This window comes from Asterias amurensis, chromosome 1, assembly GCF_032118995.1.
Source record: "Asterias amurensis chromosome 1, ASM3211899v1".
In the NCBI taxonomy this organism is placed as follows: domain Eukaryota; kingdom Metazoa; phylum Echinodermata; class Asteroidea; order Forcipulatida; family Asteriidae; genus Asterias; species Asterias amurensis.
Genome location: NC_092648.1, coordinates 9,734,861 through 9,758,106, shown reverse-complemented (window position 1 = coordinate 9,758,106; position 23,246 = coordinate 9,734,861). Strand labels below are relative to the sequence as shown.

General features: G+C 38.8%; 1 protein-coding gene across 2 annotated transcripts; it reads left to right on the top strand.

Annotated features, from left to right (window-relative positions):
• The first annotated feature begins 5,857 nt into the window (after positions 1–5,857).
• LOC139939406 (alpha-N-acetylgalactosaminide alpha-2,6-sialyltransferase 2-like) lies at positions 5,858–23,228 on the top strand. 2 transcript variants are annotated; one of them, XM_071935258.1, is made up of 8 exons: positions 5,858–6,226; positions 7,551–7,601; positions 11,489–11,648; positions 16,139–16,316; positions 17,477–17,642; positions 18,944–19,061; positions 20,044–20,189; positions 21,317–23,228. In XM_071935258.1, the coding sequence occupies exons 1-8, from the start codon at positions 6,051–6,053 to the stop codon at positions 21,588–21,590; spliced, it is 1,269 nt and encodes a 422-aa protein (XP_071791359.1). In that variant the 5' UTR covers positions 5,858–6,050; the 3' UTR covers positions 21,591–23,228. The 2 variants fall into 2 exon arrangements, with proteins under 2 accessions (XP_071791359.1, XP_071791367.1); XM_071935266.1 differs by lacking the exon at positions 7,551–7,601.
• The last annotated feature ends 18 nt before the right edge of the window (positions 23,229–23,246 follow it).

Here is a 23,246-nt window from a genome sequence, read left to right as displayed (position 1 = left end):
CTGGGCAAAATGTACTTTTTATGAAGATTATTCAGGCACTTTGCCTTAAAATCTCTTGCAATACCTTGTCACAATGTGATTTTACAGGTGATTTATATTATCCATGTTCCCCGTAACTTTGGAATGTAAATAAATTTGTGATTTATGTTATCTACTGTTCCCTGGAACTTTGGAATGTGAGGTAATGACGCAACTCGCTAAGAACGAACTAGTATCACGTAAACGCTTACTAAGGCCTAAGAAGGCTTCATGAATAAGGCCGCTGATTAGTAAGATGCCTACGTGCAGAACTACGGTTACGGAGCAGACTGCACGCACTACGGCTGCTGTTCGGACGGTCCACTCGGATTACCCAGCACGGTGAATCGCAAGCTAAAACAAGCCCTCAAAGTTCAACCTTGCCCGAATTTTTAACGTTTGGCATACGCTCCTCTAGGTCTTTCAGGTCTTTCAGGTACCGTCTTTGACTTCCCACTCTGAAAAAAATGTTTGGATGGAGACCAAGTTTTACAATAACTTTTCTCTTCATGTCAAATGTGTGCTGTATTCCGAAAGCACGACGACTCGAAGTGTTCGCTGCATGCACAGTGCCGAAAAAGACGTCGGACCGGACGTTTATTGCTCTTGTGAGTCTGACTTTCGCGGCCCACAACCGCCTATACTTGGGATCTGCAGGAAACACAATCATGCAACCTGAACCTATCTTTAATTGTTTTGCTGCATCCTGCAGCAAGACACCTGGTCGGCATTGCCGGAAAATACAATAAAAACCTTTTTCGCAACGTACAAACTCACGACTTGGACCGTTGCACGTACGTGTGTTGGATGTTCGATCGAGGCAAAGTCTGCCTCGATTGGGGTAGGCGGAGTCAGCCCCCAAACAACTTTATCTATTTTTGTTAACATCGTGACAAAAAAATTACTAAAAAAATTGTTTTATTGTTCATAAGCATAAACTCTTATGTTTGAAAGGAAAACAAATCTATTTCCAGGTGACTTTTAAGACGTGGAAAGGGCGTTGGTTAGACACTTGGAACGAATTTAAGACGAAGTCAAGCCGGGCAACTTGGGCCCTTGAGAAACCAGTGCAAACCTAGAGTGCAAACAGGGGTATCTAGCACTATGTGTGGGCCACAGAGCTCAATGGGCAAAACTGACCTGTCTTGCAGCCTCGTCACCTCCGCCGAAACCAGTTTAAAACCTGTGAGTAAAATAGTTGATGCCAATCCTATTTAAGTAAGGTACGCATTTGTCACCGATTTTATCTATGATTTATTGGAAAAAGATAAACTATGATGTACATTTCAATATTCTAAGCATCCCTGCACACAAAAGATGAGTTTGTGGGAAATTCAGGCTGACAGTAAAACTGTGTTGATCTAGTTTTGAGGTTGTTAAAAGAGTTTTTGAGGTTTATCAACCTCGTACAGCGAAGCAGCAACTGTTTCGGCTTCCTTGTACGAGGTTGAAAAACCTTGCTTCGACCCAAAGTACTTCTAAGTACTTTTGTGTATGTGCACTACATGTATCTATGCAGTTAGTGAATTCAGAGCGGGCCGGTGCTTGCATAATTGACAAGGCTATCAAGTTCACTGAATAATAAGAGGCTAACAAATATTGCGTATAAGCCTATATCATTATTTCAATTAACAAAATCTGTACTTCACATTATCAATAAAAGTACTAAAGAAATGTCACACAATGTTTGTTATGGCAAGCTACATAGTTACATAATCGTCCCAAGACTAATGACACATTAATGTGGGTTTTCTCCTTTAAATGCCCAACTTCAGAATTAAAATAACAGAAATCAGATATTCTTTTAACTGCTTTTAATTAATGTAGAAAAATGTACAAATTCTTTAGACCGTTGACTACATACTGGTCATGTTTCTTGTATCCAAATCCAATAACAGTTATAACTGTTATTTTGTGCAAATGGGAACCAGACTATTTTTCATTCCAGCTTCGTTTTTATTATATTGATTTGAATGGTTGAAAATCATCGACAAGGTCCACAATGGTTTGCGGGTTATGCAATTTTGCATTGGGATGAGTCAAAAGATTTTTTTTTTTTTTTTTTTTTTCAAAACAAACAACTGAAACTAAAAAACTCAGCAAAATATTTATTTAACAAGCACTCTCTCTTGCTGTTAGGGTAAAACATGACAGAAATTGATCATTCATCAAAGGAGTTATGACTTTTAAATGTACTCATTTTGTAAGTTGCCCATGTAATACTTTCAGAAAGGCAGGGAAGAATAATGGAATAAAAGGGTAACGCCTCGTTCTTAAACGGCCGATAAAAACCGGCAGGGTCTTGGCCGTGCGATAAAAAGGCCTTTATCGCACGACCGCGACCCTGCCGGTTTTGTACGGCTGTATACATTCGTAAATGCCATTTTGGCTAAAGACACTGGACACTATTGTAATTGTCAAAGACAAGCCTTCACAGTTGCTGTATCTCAACATATGCATAAACTAACAAACCTGCGCAAATTTGAGCTTAATCGGTCTTCGAAGTTACGAGACACCCTTGTCACACGAAGTTGTGTGCTTTCAGATGCTTGATTTCGAGACCTCAAATTCTCAATCTGAGGTCTCGAAATCAAACTCGTCAAAATTTACTTCTTTCTCGAAAACTACGTCACTGCAAAGGGAGCTGTTTTTCACAATGTTTTATAACAATTAACCTCTAATTAAGAGAGGTTTTATAACGACTATTTTGAGTAATTATCAATAGTGTCCACTGCCTTCAAAAGGCGCTCTGTAAAAACTTGTATGTTTTCCCAACGTCGAACTCAGCATGTATGGTGTATTTCTATGAAACATGCATTTGTGCGCGTGATGCATTCTCGTATCCATGGGTTAAAATGGCAGGCGAGATCGATCACAACGGGATGATTTTACTCACCCTGCATGTTGTAAATATGTCAAAAACTGCTTCAAATGTAATGAGACAAACAGGGTTGATTATGTAACCACTGTTAGCTATTAGAACATACTACATTGAATAAACCAACCGGCTCTCACAGAACCATCACCTCAAATGTTCAAGAAGGGAAAATTACATGGTGTATAAGTTAAGCTTATAAACAACTAATGCTATGCATGTAGTAATGAGTATGACTTAGTGTAAAACTGATGATGTTCATGTTTTAAAATGTGTTCTAAGCACCGCAGCAAGCTCAAAATAAATTACAATGTTTACTTAACTTCTCAAAGTTTCAAATTACCCATAACCAAACGTGATCCTTTCAAAACTAACTCTGAACCAACCCGACCTTGCAACTTAAATCTCAACCAACCCTGACGATAATAATAATACAAAGCATTTATAGGACGATATACAAAGAACAGAGCGCCTAACATTAACAAAGGGAGGGCAACAACAAAAAACGACCGGCTAATATAGAAACAAAAAGAGGCGCAAATTAGGATGGTTCTGGAAATAAAAATGTCTTTAGGAGGCGTTTACACAAAAAATTTCGACCCCTCAAAATTACCCCTATTACAAACACCGAACCCTGAAAATTAATTCCATGACCAGACCTAATTATGCAAAATTAGCCCAAACTTCGATCCTTTTTTAAATAAACCCTTACTGAACCAACCCTAACTCTCACTTACCCTGACCCCACAAAAACTACTCCTAATCAACCCGACCCCTCGATACTAGCCTTTCAGCTCAGTACACATCCAGAGTCAGACGGTAACTAACGGTTTCTTTTCTTTTTGAGACACACGGTACTGTATATGTATCAATTGGGCTATATTTTGTGTTCCACAATTCAAATTTGTTGTCCTACATGAAACTAAATCAGAAAAGCAAAAGAAATTCCCCGTGTAGTTGTTTATTATCCTGGTACTTGTTCTATAAAGTATAGAGGTTTCCCATCATGACTAAAAAGTGATTGATACAAATAATACTTCTTATACAAAAGAGTTGTCGACTAGAATAGTTTCTTTACAAATTACGGCCCGGTCACACAGGCCCAGATAACGAGAACGAAAACGAGAACCATAAAAATGCACGCCCTCGATTGGTTAAACAAGCGTTTGCGTGGAGCAATTCAACCAATCGAGGGCGTGCATTTTTATCGTTCACGTTTTCGTTAGTTTTCGTTGTAGTGTACAAGCCACACAGCGACAGTATGTGCATAGAAATTCTTAGGTTTTTATTTTGAGTTTTGTGGGCAGTATTTGAGAAAAGCGGCTTATTTTTCCTGTCACGTAAAATCTCATTAATATTGTACATTTTGCTTCCATCTTGTCATGGAGATAATAGATTTACAATAAAAATGAACCAAAACAAAACAACAACTGGGCCAAAACAGTTATAAGTATTCCTTCTTTGAACGAAACAGTTTTTTTAACGAGTAATAATTTATGCGTAAAGGCTGAGTCACACTGCAGTAATAACGAAAACGATAACGATCACGACGCAAAAAGAACGCATTCTATTGGTTGAATTGCTCCAAGCAGAATACGCACACGCTCATTCAACCAATAGAATGCGTTCTCTTTGCGTCGTTATCGTTCTCGTTCTCGTTCTCACTGCACTGGGACCGGGCCTGGGACCGTGAGTTTGTACGTTTAAAAAAAAAAAAAATGTTTTTTTTCCGGCAATGCCGACCAGGTGTATTGCTGCTGAATGCAGAAAAACACTTTTTGAAATGTACCAACTCACGACTTGGACGTACATGTACTTTGCACGTGTGTTTACTATACGCATTGCAGGCAAAGTCTGCCTCGATTGACGTCACAAAAAGGGTAGGCGGAGTCAGCCCCCAAACAACTTTATATATTTTTTAAACATATAAATCGTGACAAACAGTTACTAAAAAAATTGTTTTATTGTTCGTTAACATATACTCTTATGTTTGAAAGAAAAAAACTCTATTTCCAGGTGACTTTAAATCTAATTAAATCATCAAATATAAAACATCTTGTTTCAGCATACCAGGCTTATACACATTCACAGAGCTGCAAACTCTCCGTGGTTTTGCAGAAAGGCCCCGTGATTTTGCCCAACATAGTGCTAGCCAGAGGGGTTTCTGTGTCTTTTGGACCCCCCCCCCCCCCCCGCTGGCGCAATCGATCTATTTTATTATCCAGTGCAAAGTTCAGAACTGAGCATACGCCAAATGGAATAATAAGGTACCCATGTGACATGTACAGGCCTATCAGATTCGGCGTACTACACACTCACGTCTCGTGCATTCACGTAATGGTACAGACCTATACGAAAATTATTTTAGCATGTAAACGTATTTTCGCGACATTGTTTTACTAATTTCTCAACAACTACAGTACCTCAGCAAGTAATATTTAAAGGGGAGCTTTCTAATGTTAGCTTTAAACTGTGTAAGTTTACTGTAAATCTGTGGAAATTGTGTTTTGTGTTACAAAAGGTTCCAGTACCTATGAAGTAGAGTTTAAAATATATATCTATAAGCATGATGATATATGCAAATAATATGACAGTTATGTTGATAGCACCTTTTACCGATCACCGGTCCAAAGGAGTGCCACAAGAAAATGTTTTGCCTAAATTATGCAGGCACATCAGAGATTTTCTGATACAAACGGACAAGTTCAAAGTCTGTATATTTAGTGAAACATTAACCAACAAGTGCAGTATTGGTTTCACCCAACAATACATTTATCCAAAATTTTTACAGTGGGGATTATGCAAGTAGGTGACGCTGTAACCATGGCTACAATTTTCCTTCCCCTGAAAGCTAAACAAAGACAAAGGTCGGAGTCTACTTATAATATGCACGTGACACGTGAAGAAGGTCAAGTGGTAATTGTCCATTCAATAAACGTATTCCATACTCTCGTTGGGAAAAAAATCAATGCGAGCATAATGTCACATTTTTCAAGAGACAGCACACAACGTTGAGTCTTTACCATTTCATCTCCATCTCCATTGGTTCAGTCAGCAAAATATCCTGCCGGATACATCTACGCTAACTTATTTCATTGAGTGCTACTACCAATACTAAATAGAGCTCCTAATATCGACACGACACTAAGCAGTAGTGATGGGGAACAGACGCAATGAACAAACCGCCGTACAATCCACTGATCTCACGGCAGACTTCAGGGTGCGACACACGGTAAAAAGAGTGGGATTGTGCGTCCTATGTTGCCTCGTCTTACTAACTCTTAATGGTATGGGTATTATTTATACCACAACCAGCGTGAATCCGTACCAACGGTGAGTAACCACATTCTGTAAAATGTGTGTGTATATATATAGGTGAATGTTAAACTGTATTGTTTTGTTCACTTTACTGTTCATGTCCTTACTCTATGATGTCACAAACCATATTGATCAAAGGTCATTTAAAAACAAACATTGAGTACCACCACTGCTTATTTCGGCTGCAGTGGTAAAACAAAATTAGAAGTGCAATACAAGCTTAAAAATTACAAGACTAAATTTTGATATTTAACTAAAAAACTACGCTAATACTTTTGTAAAAAAAATAAGAAGATGATAATTGTTTGCTCCTCCATAAAACACGTGTATTTTTAACTAAATGCCTATATCCTTGTGAAATCACGCCGGTTTGTAAGCTTAACTATTATAATAGATGTTAAACTTGCATCGGGGATAAAGAATATTAATTTTTGGTTTTTACCCATATACACCTTAACTATTGTTTACTCTGTTACTTTTCCGTTTTACAAAATCTATTACAAAACAACATCGGTAAACAGTATTGTCCAAAGGCCCACACTTCGTGTAACACAACTTATATATATATAATAATAAAACGGTGAAAATTTAGGCTCAATCGGTCATCGGAGTCGGGAGAAAATAACGGCAAAACCTACCCTTGTTTCCGCTTGTTTCGCCGTGTCATGACATGTGTTTGTATTAAATCCGTTATTCTCGATATCGAGAATTGATATATAATTGTTTTAATGTTTTCTCAAAAAGTAAAGCATTTCATGGAATAATATTTCAAGGGAAGTCTTTCACCATTACCTTCTGTAAACCCTGTAAGTTATTTGTAAATCTGTGAACTTTTAATTTTTGTTCTGTTCAGAAAGTGTCCAATGGCTTTAAAGGCAGTGGACACTATTGGTAATTGTCAAAGACTAGCCTTCACAGTTGGTGTATCTCAACATATGCATAAAATAACAAACCTGTGAAAATTTGAGCTCAATCAGTGATCGAACTTGCGAGATAATAATGAAATTAAAAAACACCCTTGTCACACGAAGTTGTGTGCGTTTCTAGATGGTTGATTTCGAGACCTCAAGTTCTAAATCTGAGGTCTCGAAATCAAATTCATGGAAAATTACTTCTTTCTCGAAATCTATGGCACTTCAGAGGGAGCCGTTTCTCACAATGTTTTATACTATCAACCTCTCCCCATTACTCGTCACCAAGAAAGGTTTTATGCTAATAATTATTTTGAGTAATTACCAATAGTGTCCACTGCCTTTAAGCCTGTTTTGGTCTTGGGTTATAATCCTACACATGGTGTAGGGTTCACAGCATTAAATTGTCATTTAATTTATATCGACAGAATAGCAAGCGTTCTTCTTGGAGAGCATCCAGAAGCAATTATATCTGTCAGGTAAATTTAAGATTAAAGGCACTGCTTGATATGTGTGGTAATTGTCAAAAACCAGACTTCTCATTGGTGTTTTTCAACATAATTATATGCATAAAATAACAAATTTGTGAAAATTTGAACTCAATTGGTTGCTGAAGTTACGAGATAGTAATGAAAGAAAAAACCCTTCTCACACGAAGTTGTGTGCTTTCAGATGCTTGATGGAAAATCTTTTTCGAAAACTACGTCACTTCAGAGGGAGCCGTTTCTCAAAATGTTTTATACTGGGTGCGTTCGTTTAGCTTCCCTAGGTCATCCCCGGTCTGCCCGGTGCCTTCGAATAGCTTTTGACGGCATTCCAGGAGCTCACCCAGGTCAGCCCTCTGTGCCCTGCTTGTGGAGTGGGTCACTTTGGGGCTGGCCCCAGGTAAACGACGTCACCACGAGAGCAGGGAGTTGTCGTTCGTTTAGCTCTTGTCAGGGGCTCACCCGAGTGAGCACCGCGGGGTAGACCCAGGGAAGCTAAACGAACGCACCCAGTATTAACCTCTCTCCATTACTCGTGACCAAGTAAGGTTTATGCTTATAATTATTTCGAGTAATTACCATTCATAAATACCTCAGACAGTTTCGCTATTCTATTGTTGGAGAGCATGTCACGTGGGGGTGTTTAAACCGTTGATAATGACCAGTGTTTATAACCGGTTGCCCGCGCTAGTCTTGATGCAAGACGTTTCTTGTTACGGGCAATGCAGGCGCTGTCGGTGATTTGGCCGCGCTGTGTGTGAAAGGAAAACCAGCGAATATGCACCAAGACTATAATATGCGCGCTTGCGAACGAACGGAACCGGAAAACACACGCGTACGGACAACGTACATGTACATTCAACACGTATGATCATACCATAGCGGTGGAATACAGAGCTCAAGCACTCGGAAACGGATAAGTTTTACAGAGTTTCTTTATTTATTACGCCTTTTAAAGGCAGTGGACTCTATTGGTAATTACTCAAAATAATTATTAGCATAAAACCTTACTTGGTGACGAGTAATGGGGAAAGGTGAAGGTATAAAACATTGTGAGAAACGGCTCCCTCTGAAGTGCCATAGATTTCGAGAAAGAAGTAATTTTCCATGAATTTGATTTCGAGACCTCAGATTTAGAACTTGAGGTCTCGAAATCAACCATCTATAAACGCACACAGCTTCGTGTGACAAGGGTGTTTTTTAATTTCATTATTATCTCGCAAGTTCGATCACTGATTGAGCTCAAAGTTTCATAGGTTTGTTATTTTATGCATATGTTGAGATACACCAAGTGAGAAGGCTAGTCTTTGACAATTACCAATAGTGTCCACCGCCTTTAACCAAAAAGGTATTTATGAATGGGAATCAAAGTGTGTTGAATTGGTTTTCAACTAGTGGTTTAAACCCGCCGATGCCTGGTTCTTGATAATTTACCTCTTCATAACACATTGATTTCCTTGATAGTGTCAACTGCATTTAAAGGAACATTACCTAATTGGTTTTGCTAACAAAACAGTTGGCGGCAGTGTAAGCACCTTATGTTATCCATCATTTACATAAAACTTTAAAACCATTAGAAGTTTTAGATTGATCGGCCATCTGGGTCACGAGAAAATGGTTAAAAAAACTGTTACAAAGTTTGCATGACATCGCCCCTGTGAATTTGAACTCAGTCGAAGATGCGAGAAAAGTGGAAGAATAAACACCCTTGTCACACGAAGTTGTGTGTTTTCAGATGCTTGATTTTGGGACCTCAACATCTAATTCTGAGGTCTCGAAATCAAATTCAAATATTTTAGTGGAAAGTTACTTCTTTCTTGAAAACTACGTTAATTCAGAGGGAGCCGTTTCTCACAACGTTTTATACCTTCATTACTCGATACCAAGTAAGTTTTTATGCTGACAATTATTTTGAGTAAGTACACATAGTGTCCAGTGCCTTTTAATAAATGTAAATCTTTCTTTTGAATTCAGCATGATTTCATTTGAAGGATTGACAGAGCAGGGTGTGGCATGAGACTCTTCAAAGGTTTTCCCAGAAGAAAGTAGCTTTTATATAAAACCCCTTTGAAAAGAAACCCCCTCATCCACTTTCATACAATCCCGAGTTGTGTGTGTTTTACAAACACTGGGTGTTCGGCTTCCGGAAGTACGAACCTGGTGGAAGTTAAAACAAAATGTATTGCAGTTGCTTTGTTCTCAATAAATTGAACGAATAATTGTCAAGATTGCAAAAAAACATGATGACGTCATGATGACGACACTAAAACTTTAAGCAGTTAATGCACTGTAAATTTGATCTTGACTTCCCGTTCAAAACGGAATGTAAAAATTTCACAAATTCTGAACTCAAGAAATACATATTTTCCCTATTGTTAGTGCACAATGAGTTCACGTACATATAGTGTACATGGTGCAGTGCTCGTCCTCATTCTAGGTAGCTTCGTGTATAGTCTTTGTGCATGGCCTTTCACAGCATATATTTCCCCCTTCGATAAGATAGGCACAATTTTTGCCCCCCCCCCTCCTTCCCGCCCCCCCCCCCCCCCACCCAGCGCCATGAGCACCGATCACTATCTCCCCCAACACCATGGCCAATGCTCTACAATGATTGTTCGTACCCGGTCTTCACTGCGTGGTAATGACCGGGGCCCAATTTCATAGAGCTGCTTAAGCAAAAAAATTTGCTTAAGCAAAAAATTCATTGCTTAGTAAAATCAGATTACCGGCCAAGACTCCACTCAATTGTTATGCTAAGTAAACAACAGCTAAATACTAGTCATAAGCAATGTATATGGCATGAAGTTTTGGCAAGTAACATGTGTAAAATAAGCAAGCTATTTTCGTGCTTAAGCAAATTTTTTGCTTAAGCAGCTCTATGAAATTGGCCCCGGGTTGGTGGCTGGTGCTGTTAACGGACCGAGCCGGAGGCGAGGTCCGTTAACAGCGCCAGCCACCAACCAAGGTCATTACCACGCAGTGAAGACTGGGTACGAACATTGTTATTCCCATTAATAAATACCTCTTTTAGCGAGTTAAACGGCTAAAATTGTCCAAATTTTGTGGCTTATCTCTCTGCGGTACTTCCAGACATTTGCAGGGGCAATATTTGAGCTTTTGATGGTTCCCATCTCTTTCGTGCGTTAATGACATTACTGATCTTTGAGACCAGTGACTCTTTTAAATAATGATCTGTTCAGCGCCGTCACTGGGGTCAAAGGAGGCAAATGATTGGATGATAGCTGTTCCTTGTGCATTAAAACGCGCGCATGAGCTCGGCGTCAGTTTATACGCGCGCGTACGCGAAGTTGCAATGAAACCATAGAAATAGAACCCGGAGAACGCTGAGCTCGACCACCCTCTGTGTCGTCTGTGGACGCGGCGTATCAATACCGCGCAATACGCGCGTATGGCAAAATTATCATCGTGTGACACGCGCGTATGGCAAAATGGCAAGATGTCAGCGCACATAGACCATTTCTAGTGTTTTCATTGGTCAAAAATGATGTCATTGTATGGCAAAATTGTATGGCAAAATATTTTGCCATACACGCGTTACGAAAATGGCGTATGCGCGTCCATAAAAATGGTCTCACAACAAAACAGCACGCACAATGACGCACAATGAGACACAATGAGCGTTCTCCAGGTTCTATTTCTATGAATGAAACTAACAGGGATATAAATAAGCATGCGATACACAGTGCAACGCGCAAGGTTTACACAATGTATGCTGATTTAGTGGCCACTTATTCGCTATTTTCCAAAGCCGGTCTTTATACCACCGTTAACACTCTCACACGTGGCCGGGTTTTGACCAATCAGAGACTTTAAACCGTCCAAGGTATTTATCAATATTGAATATTCATCTATTGTTATAGGCTGGGCCCCTCTAGTCGTAATTCGACAGGATGGATACCAGACAAGTTGACAAATCGTTTCTTTCGAGATACCAACCCACAGGAGGGTTCCTTCATCAGTTTCCAAGGAGGACAGAAAGCTGAACTGACTTTCAGAATAAACCCAAACTACAACATGTCTGTAAGTGAATAACTAAACAGTAAACTATATTCCCTTTGTGTTTTTCATAAACGAATTTATACAAACACTTGAATAATCGGAAAGCAACTTGCCCGATTTCTAGTCCGAGTGTCTAACGTTTCCATTCTAGTTACACACTGTTCCACACTCAAATCCTACATCGATTAGCTATTGGATAAGAACATTATGAAATCGTTACAAAAACACCTTATGCTCATACAGAGTCGAGACTACAATCAGGCTCATCCTGAGGAAGGCAAGTACAGCTTCATGGACTCGCGGCTCGAGTTTGCTGAATAATATTTAGGTTTCAACACTCTTGCTGTAAAATGACTGGAATCCTGGTTCATATTTCAAAAGAAAGCAAGGCTTATAATTTATATACAATTTGTGTCCCTTTCGGTAATTCTGTTCAGATAGTCATATACTCCATATGGGACAATAATTGCCTGTCGATAACGGCTACTGGTAATTTTTGTTACTTTGTATTAGGTTCAAACGAACACAATAGCTTGTCAAGGCTTTTATCTGGCTCAATGCTCACTGATTAGTTGCCATGGCATTAGTCCTCGACAATATATTCAGGATAAAAGACAATTTCATTTTATTTACCAAATGAGTGTCTTGTTGGTAAGAGCTAAACAAAAATATCATCAGTAGCGTTGACATTACAAGTCAACCGTGAGGGGGGTATAATAATAAATAATAATAATAATTATTTAAAAAACGCCTTCCATGTCACAGACATCACAAAGCGCTGTACAGTTAAATCCATTAAAAATATAGAAACAATATTGTTACTACAGAAAAACAGTAATATACATGTAAAACATTACACTCAAAAATGCTGATTGATCGATTGCCATTGACTTGACTAAAAATGACTATCCACTTTTATTTGGGTGTTAATTTTTACCAACAATCACAAGCTAGTGCGATTTCCCCCATATTACGTTAGAGTGTGTCGTCCTAGGCGGCTGGAGGTCCGGTGGCTAACGTTAAAGGAACACTTTGCCCTGGATCGGGCGAGTTGGTCTTTGAAAAGCGTTTGAAACCGATTGCTAAAAAGTACATATGGTTAAAAAGATGTTTAAAGTATCTACACAAATGTGCCTCGAAATTGCATGGTTTCCTTATACGTCGTGAACTAACACTCGGCACGCCATTTTGAAGGGTCAAGTTTTTGACAGCGCCATGCCACCAACCCGGTCATTACCACGCAGTGAAGACCGGGTTATCGCACTGTTATTCCATAAGTACTAGTTTAATGGACCAACTCCATCGATCCAAGGCAACGTGTCCCTTTAAAACACAAAGCTACACTGCAAATTTGTTGGTCAAAAAATGTGTTGGGTAATTGCATTACTAATTAGTTGGTTACAAATAATGGCAGTTGGTTAAAAAAAAATCGTTGCCCATCATGCTTGGGCAGAGTTGACCAAAATGTTGGTTAACTGGATGGGTCAATTTAGAAAAATTGTAGTTGGGCAAAGATTTGCCCGAGAAGTTGGTCAAAATTATCACAATAACCAATAGTGGTAGGCATGGGTAAATGCATTACTAATTTGTTGGTCACAAGCAATGGCAGTTGGTTATACAAAATCGTTGCCCAACATGCTTGGGCAGAGTTGACCAAAATGTTGGTTAACTGGATGGGTCAGTTTACAATTTTTGTAGTTGGGCAAAGATTTGCCCGAGAAGTTGGTCAAAATTATCACAATAACCAATAGTGTTGGGCATGGGTAATTGCTTTACTAATTTGTTGGTTACAAATGATGGCAGTTGGTTAAACAAAATCGTTGCCCAACATGCTTGGGCAGAGTTGACCAAATTATTGGTTAACTGGATGGGTCAATTGAGAATAATCGTAGTTGGGCAAAGATTTGCCCGAGAAGTTGGTCAAAATTATCACAATAACCAATAGTGTTGTGCACAAAGCTTCTGGCTGAGTGGGCAAAGCTCCCGGGATTCTCAAGTGTTTTGCCCCGAGACTGTCACAAATTTATTATCACATTAACCAATAGTGTTTGGCACAAAACTTCGGTCTGTGTTGGGCAAAGTTCCCGGGATTCACATCACGAGTGCGCGTCTTGGACACGTCTTCCTGATATTGCATAACATCCATGTGCACATACACACCCACCCTATCCACACAAGCATCATGGCAGGCGGCGACGAGGAAGTTGGCAATATTCTGTTAGAATGGGGGATGAAACCTTTAATTGTTACATATGATCTAGAGTTACTTGTGTTGCATTGTGTGGTATTGCATTGTGTTGGGAATCTTCAGATGTTGAATTTATGCTGAATAAATTTAATTGACAAACTCCAAGATATTGTTTATTTGCAGCTTATTATTAACACATAATTGGTTTTATACCCAACAATTGAGTAAGGGAGCAACCAATAAATAATCCATCATTGCTACTTTTATTGGGTAACAAACTTTGCCCAACACGGTTGCCCAACGTTGGTTCAAATATCAACTGACTACATTATTGGGTAACATTTTACCCAACCAGTTGGGTAACAAACTTGCCCAACTCTCGGTCAAATGTTATCACCCAAACCTGGGGTAATTGATTTGACCAATTTATTTTGCCAAACTGTTTACCCAACTATTGGATACAGTTTATTGCCCAAACTGTTGGTTAAACGGATTTGACCAACTTGTTGTGTCAAACTGTTTACCCAACTAATGGATACAGTTTATTGCCCAAACTGTTGGTTCAACGGATTTGACCAACTTGTTTCGTTAAACTGTCTACCCAACTATTGGATATAAGTTTTTGCCCAACCACTGTTGGTTAAGATATGCCCAATAATGTAGTCAGTTGATATTTGAACCAACGTTGGGCACAAAAGTTGGGCAAATTTTGACCAACGAGATTTGCAGTATACGTCATGTTTGTCAAAACGAATTTTGCTCTAAAGTTATATATAAAGATACCGAAGTAAAAGTGCTTAAACGTAAGAATTGACAGCTATTTTAAAATGATAAAAATTAGTAACACTTTGCGAGGTATTCATAGAGTAGAGATGAGGGCATTAAATTTATCAAATTTGGTGCTAGAACCACCGGTCACGATTTCCTCCATAACTTCCTGATTATACTTTACAATGGCCGATGCAACATCTATAGGGGCTATTGGGGCTGCATTTGTCTGTTACAGTGTAACACAGTCATGAAATTTTACAACACGTGGTTGTGGTCTCTAAAAACTGCTGACATGGAGAATCGAAACCCAGTATTGTTTGTGTTGTAGTTAAAGGAACACGTTGCCTTGGATCGGTCGAGTTGGTCTTTGAAAATCGTTCTGCAAGCGTCTGTTGTAAATGTATATGGTTAGAAAGATAGCGTAAAAGTAGAATACAATGATCTTCATAAATATGCCTCGAAACTGCGTGGTTTTCTTATTACTCTGTCGACTAACACGGTCGGCCATTTATGGGAGTCAAAATTTTGACTCCAATAAATGGCCGACCGTGATAGTTCGCGACCTAAAAAGAAAACCGTGCAATTTCGAGTGATACTTGTGTGGATCATTATATTCTACTTTTAAAACATCTTTCTAACCATATGCATTTCATAACAAACGGTTTTAAACGCTTTAAATTGACCAACTCTTCCAAGGCAACGTTTTCCTTTAATCTATGTTTGTTATTATGGATTAAAAAGATTTCGTATACTGTTGCCAATGGCTAGTGCGTTTACACACCCAAAATGGACAAATACAGGATTTCCGGCCAATTAAAAAAAATCGTCTCTTTCACTTTCGTTTGAAAATAAATGTTGAGCCAATGCTTGAATGTTGAAATCCATTGCCAATAAATAAAAAAGAAAACATCGACAGCTACAAAATCCTGAGCGCTTCGATGACTCTGAACTTGAATGCAACTATTGTGAAAAGTTGGTACTGTATATACTCAACATACGAGTGGCGATCGTATAGTATACAAATATTGACTGCTTCGAGTGCTATGGTTAAAACTATGACTCCCGAGGTGATCCACGGAGCGTTCTATTTTCCCGAGGCGATGTCTAGCAAAACTAAGACATGTCATGTGACGCGCTCTAAACCAATGAGCAGGCACAATACTTGCAAGGGGTGTTATAATCTGGAATAGTCTTGAATGCTTATTAGCTAAATTAATGCAATAATGTCGAAAGAGAAACTCTAGTTTGATTGAACTAGACAATTTAAAAACATGTTAATTAACTGGGGTGTATTTTTGTTTAATTTATAATAGTCGGAAAAGGGTTCAGGTGTTAACATTTTGGTACCATAAGTTTTTAGGTAAAGGAGGTAGTGGTACAGTTCCACATTGGAATTCGATATGGCATAGCCCTTTATGGTTCATGGTAGAAATAAAAAACTTCTTCGTAATATAATGGATAAACATTTGTGAAACCTCATCCATGAAAGTACTTTGCCATGAAACCTCTAACATAATTAAACCTTTTATAGTAATATTTTGTTTTCATGCAGACATGCCCTGATTCAATTCAGCAGAAGATGTTAAACAACAGCAAAGGAGTAACGATATTTCATCCAGAGATACACCAGTTAATAAACAGTCAACTTCTAAATAACACAGAATACACACGACTCAGACCGTACTATATGCCTTTTGGATACAAAACAAAAACAAAGTTTGCATTTAAGGGTATGTAAATATGAGCATTATGGTCCTTTTCAAAACCACGGCTTCGGCTTTAGATTCGGCTTCAGGCTCCGTCCTCTCGTCTGAAGCCCTGAGCTCGTACACAGAGCACGCTCAATTATTGCCCAAACAAACGCGGGGCCGAATCCAAAGCTGAAGCCGTGGTTTCGAAAAGGGCTTATGGCGTGTAAAAAATAACGTTCATTCACTAATTATTTCGGCTTTGTGTACATACAGCTACTACCTTGGATATGTTATGGAGATGTTTGTATTTTTCCAAAAATTTTGAGAAAAATTAACTTGAACAAGATAATAGTCGATTTGTCATTGCAATGTGCTTCGGAAGCAGTGGTTTTTTTTAACATCACATTTGCAACTACAAAAATCAAATTTTAGTTATGCAAGAATTGTTTTTCAAAATGACTGTTGTCATTCAGCTGTACTTTGACATGTTAAGCTTCTGTCTTATAGTGCCCTATTGTAGGAATAAATTGGGACATACATAAACCTATTTTTCCTATCATGTTTGCTCAGCAAGATTGGTCCATGCTAAGTAGACTTGTTTGCACAGAAAGTATATCATTGTTAAAGGTACTGGACACTTTTGGTAGAAACTCAAAACAGTTGTTAGCATGAAAACTTACTTGGTATTAAATGAGCAATGGAGAGATCTTGGTAGAATAAACGTTCGAGAAACAGCTCCCTCTGAAGTAACGTAGTTTTTATAGAAAGAAGTAATTTCTGACCTCAGCTGAGGTCTCAAAAATCAAGCATCTGAAAGCACACAACTTGTGCGCAAAGGGTGATTTTTCTTTCACAATTCTCTCGCAACTTCGACGTCAAATCGAGTTCAAATTTTCACAGGTTTGTTATTTTGTGTCTAATTATGTTGGGATACACCAGGTGAGAAGACTGGTCTTTGGCAATTCTAAAGGTGTCCAGTGCTTTTAAGTGGACGAGTCATCCTTATCCAGTAGTTTTTGGTAATTGAAACAAGCAGCAGGGCTTTGTGAGAACGAAACTCTCTGGAGGATTTGTAGATTGAACTGAGCTTTCAGACTGATGCTAATACATTTTTAATTGGTTCTTCGTTTTCGATTTAGACAATTCGGTCCTTTTTTATTTATTGTGTTGGTTGTGCATATTTGTTGTTACTGTTTAAGATGTTCAAGACACCTTGAAGCTTTTTCCAGCTAAAGACTCGATTTTCGATTTTTCCGATGAGAAGCCACGTCCAAGGTGTCTGTCATGCGCGATTATCGGTAACGGTGGCATACTCAACGGCTCCAAGAAAGGAGAAGAAATCGATCGACACGATATGGTTTTTCGGTAAAAATATCCTTCTTCTTTTTTCTTTTTCATCTGTTTATATGGTTTAAACTTCATCAGATGCTTCAAGAGATAACTCTTCTATGAACACAGAATAATTGCAATAACGCAATCGATCGCAAACATGGTGTGACCTTTTCCAATATTTATCTATGATATTTATCTAGGATCAATTAATTGTTAGATCAAAGTTGTTTTCAGGGATAAACTGTCAACATGGCAACAGATGTTAGCGCTGTTATTGGCTTTCTTATTTTGTTTTTAATAAAACATAAAATTCCTCTATTAGAAAGTTGTAGTGATAGTGCTCAAAGCAGTATAACGGGTTCAAAAAGAACGCCACATCAGGCGGCCATATTGGATGTTGTGTTTCCGGTCGGTTCAAACAATTTTTTAAATATGGTGATTTCTATCCTATCAGACCATAATACTATACCATAAAAATTACCCAGAATGCCCTTTAATGGTATGGTTTTGAAAATCTCACGTCATCGGGTAGAACTTAGTGAAACCTAAATGGACATTGTTGGCAAGTTTAATTAAAACAGAAAGGTTTTTGATTTTGTTTTATTCGATTTGCTGTAGAATGACTTTGTACATTTTCTTCTTGCATTTCATTTCATTCATTCTGGTCCTTTTAGCCAAGTACCCCACAGAGAGAAGACAAGAAAGGAAGTTTCGTTTTAGATGTGGGAGGGAAAAACCCAGAGATGTGTTTAGGGAAAACCTGCACAGTCCAGTAGAAACTGACAAGACAGTCCACACAGTGCCCCCGATGGGATTCGAACTAAGTTCCCAGGGGTGGAATACAAGGATAACCGACCATATATAATCTTTGAGAAATTGTCTTGTTGTTTAATCTACTTTATTCTTTACTTTAGTTGTATGCGCCTCACGTACATTTCGGGCACTTGTGAGATGATGCTACATTTTGTACCTCTTGCACCTCTTGTGCCAGTTGAAACCAACATGAAATGACTAGCACATGAGACTATATAGCACTTATCGATTGTGCCAAAATCATGACAACCTCATCATACACGATGCACCAAACGGTTTAAATGAGTGTCACTTAAGCTGACGAAATGTATGATATACCACATAACATTTTGAAGCAAGACGGTTTAACAAAGATTGCTCCTTGATAACGAATCTCCTTTATAGCTATGTTAGTTTGATACATTGGCATTTTTTATTTAACATAACCAATGAGCCATGGTTTCACAAAGCAAAAGTGTTTTAATACCAGAGCTTTCCTTTTTCTCTAATGATATAGTTGTTTGCTTTTATTGTTCATACAGTGTGAATAACGCTGTCCGACGAAACCATATGCACGATGTCGGCAACCGCACAACGCACTATTTTTTCTTCGATCGATCTTTACGTGGGATGTCGGCAAATGATGTGCCATATGACAAGGTATGCTGCGTAAGGGTACAAGAGGCACACGTTGCTTTGGTTCGGGACTTTGGGCCTTAAAAAAAATCGTAATTGTAATAAATTACAATGTTATCATCTAAAAAAAACGTCTCGAAACGTTGGAACTTTATTAACAAATTTTGCGGACTAAAGCATGACATGTGATACACAAGATTGCTGACCGGACCATGTTTGAGGTCACGAAGTAAAAGGAAAACCACGGAATTTTGCGAGGTATTTTTTGTGTGGATCAGCATATTCTGTTTTTAAAAGATATGTCACACCTTGTTTATTTCATAGTTAACACTTATTATAGCCCACTTTGCCCACCGAGGGCAACGTGCCCCTTTAGTAAGCAGCTATGTATCAATGGGTTATCAGGATATGTTCATTTAGACAAACCTCGTTCTTTTTATACAATTTGAGTGAAAATTCAGATGGTTTTTGATCGGCCCAATCTTTTACAAACCGACACGGTTTTTTGTACAACTGTGACAATTAAAATAAAGGCTGCGTTCAAAGCAATATTTTGTAACTAATATAACACGCCGCAAGAATGAACGACTGCTTGCTTGCTTGTAATTGGTTGGTTGCTTGTTCTGGTTGCTTGCTTGCTTGCTTGCTTGTAATTGGTTGGTTGCTTGTTCTGGTTGCTTGCTTGGTTACTTGCTTGGTTGCTTGGTTGCTTGCTTGCTTGCTTGGTTGCTTGCTTGCTTGCTTGCTTGCTTGCTTGCTTGCTTGCTTGCTTGCTTGCTTGCTTGCTTGCTTGCTTGCTTGCTTGCTTGCTTGCTTGCTTGCTTGCTTGCTTGCTTGATTGATTGATTGCTTGATTGCTTGATTACCTGCTTGATTGCTTGCGGGCGGGCAGGAAATTGGCGGTTTTTAGATAATTAGAATACATTATTGAAAAGTGCAATATGACTATGTTACAAAAACCAGTTTGTGTGGTTCTTCTTCTTTTTTCTTTTTCTCAATCTTTCAGGGCTTGATTTATGTATTTCTACCATGTCGTTATAATGACTATAAATACATTGCTGGAGTTGTGATGGGAAAAGACCCAAAGATTAAAGTTGCGGCAGATACGGTACGGTTTCTACACCCAGACTTCGTTAGATACTTCCACAAGATGTAAGTGATCGTTTTTTCCCCAAATCATTGGCACCAGACTCAATTTCGTCAATATTGTTGATGAAACGGGACAGCATACTTACAAGGTTAAATCCATTGTTTCCTTTTTTAATGTGCACGTGCTCAAAAAGTGCGTGTTTCACAATCATTCCCGATACGTCTGCTGCCACCTAGCGTTCCTAAGTCACCAAATACTTGTGGCTTTAATATAGCCTAGCTTGAGCATTTTACGTCACACTTCAAAGTTCGTGTATTACGTTGGAGATCTGCCGATGAGCAATCCCTGCCATAATCACCTTTCACCCAAATATATTTCACATTAACAAACGCAGTCAAATCCTACGTACCGCGACCGGTACATGTATAGCACAAAGCAACGCTTATGCATCATACACAGACGACCAAAAGTGCAGCTACCACACATCAAAGCACAGATATTGGAAAGCTAACGTCAATGCACATATCCAATGAAATCACTGTATCCAATTACCAAGGCCCGTCTTTTTTCCCGTCTCATATAGAGTGCAATCGATTAGCTTACCCGGGTCGACCCCGGTCTGCCCCGGTACGTTCGAATATTGTTGACGTCATTCCAGGGGCTTACCCGGGTCAGCCCCAAGTGGCCTGCTTGTGGAAAGGGTCACTTGGGGCTGGCCCGAGGAGCATGACGTCACCACGAGAGGGTGAGGGATCAGTCGATTAGCTCTTGTCAGGGGCACACCCGCGTGAGCACCGCGGGGTCGATACGGGGAAGCTAATCGAACGCTGCCAGTGTCTCCTTGGGTGTCTGTAACCAAAAAGATAAAACAGACACCAGTCTTTAAAAAACGTTATGGATAGTTAATACAAACAGTGAAACCTGTGAAACATAGAAAAACTCAGTTGCCAAGGTTTAGTGAGGCCGCTATAGGCAAGTTTTGCACACAAAAATTATGCACGAAATATCGGGCTATATCAGCAAACGAATAGAGGCAGAGATAAATACTTTTGAATAGAATGATTGTGATACACGTGAGCTTTCAGATGGAAGCGTAGTATTTTTGAGGTTTGTGTTTTCTTTAGTGATAACTTTAATTATAAGTGACTGCTTTTGTTTGTTCTGTTTTGTTTGTTTGTTGTTTTTGCAGTTGGATTAATACACCTAAAAAGACTTTCCGGCCTTCCACCGGTGCCATTATGTTTCTGACGGCACTGCATGCAGGATGTGATAGCGTGAGTGTCTATGGTATAGGCCATACTGACGACTACACGTACTATTATTATGATGCTAAGTTTACATCTGTTAACTGGAAACGATCAGTCCACGACACCCGGGCTGAATTGTATATTCTACAAGGTTTAGATAGAATTGGAACTATTGACTGGTACAAGCGCGATGTCTCGTCATTTAGAACAAATTAAGATGGTATTTTATTTTGTTTATATAAGTTTACGTATAGCACGGTTATTGCACCAAGCGATTTCCTAGATCTACTCTCACACTTGGGCGAATATTACGCTTGCCAATGCCTTTACGAACGTTTCCAACGCTAACGCACGCTTTACTTACGTTACCAATTCGACGGCGAATGACCGTCATCGCAACATTCGCTGAAATTTAGAAACTGGTTTCTAAATTGACCGATCTTGGTCGGCATAATTTGTGAACGTACCGAATTTGTGAGCAACGCTCACGAAGGCACGGCGAATGTTGCGAGGTTTGAGCGATTGTTAACCATTCCGTTCGTAATCACATTTGCTATAATATTCTCTGAAGTGTTAAGCCCGGTTCATACTTCCTGCGAATGCGAATGCGAAGCGAATTTGACGTGAATTTGACGTCACACCCTCCTTTCGCAGCAATATTCGCAAGGGAGTAGAGCAGAGGGCAACTGCTGCGAATTGTTCGTTGCAAATTTGTGACGTCAACATTCGCTTCGCATTCGCAGGAAGTATGAACCGGGCTTGAGAGTAGCATAACAGCGCCCTCCAAAACATCTTCATAAAACTTATTAGTTCGCACGCAATTCTCTTGTGCAATTTTTCAATTATTGTCTTTTTTGGTTTAAATTGATAACCTTTTTGTAATGCCATTGTGTGTATATTGTTAAATGTTTAAGACCAAAAGTGAAAACATCTAATCGGGAACTGTTGGTACACTATGTGGCATCAGACTTAACGGCTAAACCCATTGCATGCATTTTTCTCACTGATCTCTAATTACTGAGTTCAGTGATTGTTCTCAATATCTTGCTATACGTAAACAATGGGAACCTAGCGTTCCAAAGACTCCCACTCAGAAAAATATTTACACAAGTTGTGCAAAAAAAAAAACATGTTTTAGAGGCAGGGGGTGAACCTGCTAACAGTTAGGTAAACTTTTACAAGTTCGTTGCAGGGTAAAACTTACACAACAAAGACTTACAAACTTACTTCGTTTAAGAGTAAACATATTTACCTAAATTTTAAGTAAACGCTAGATATGTAAAATATTACACATTGATTGTGTACACCTTACACTTTTATTACACGTAAAACTATTCCGCATTACCCTTTTAATGGGCAAAAATTTGGATTTACCTTATAGCTGTGTAATTATTATTATTTTACCGTTTGTTTAGGTAAAATATTTACTTTGATTGTTTGTAGTCGTACAAAATTACATCTTTTTACCGTTGTACGTACCCTTTTCCCATCTGAACGTTTGAGTTTGTTCTAACACGACCCTAAGGCCTTACTGCCTGTTCGTGCTCGTAGAGCAAAAGTTACAAGCATGGGGATTTTGCTCCTTGATGATGGACGTATCGGAAGGTGAGTTTCTCAAAAAAATTGCGATCTTCAGTCATATACAGACACTGATGTGTGTCGTATTATTATTTGTTAGTTTTTACAACCATTTCAGCCTACATGTTTGCCATAAACTTGAACATGTCTGCAGCGCTATAAAGTGAGCATGTTTTGTAACGTGTTGCAACATGTTGTCTTGCTATATCGGCACTATAGCGCTGTATACATCTTCAAGTTCATGGCAAACATGTAGGCCAAATTTTAATGGTTGTAAAACTACCAAAAAATAAT

Excerpts from the sequence above, each read along its gene's own strand:
- LOC139939406 (XM_071935258.1), top strand. The coding sequence starts at position 6,051 with ATGGGGAACAGACGCAATGAACAAACCGCCGTACAATCCACTGATCTC. Across the intron at positions 7,602-11,488 it reads GAAGCAATTATATCTGTCAG|GCTGGGCCCCTCTAGTCGTA; the intron begins GTAAATTTAAGA and ends CTATTGTTATAG. Across the intron at positions 17,643-18,943 it reads CGACACGATATGGTTTTTCG|TGTGAATAACGCTGTCCGAC; the intron begins GTAAAAATATCC and ends TTGTTCATACAG.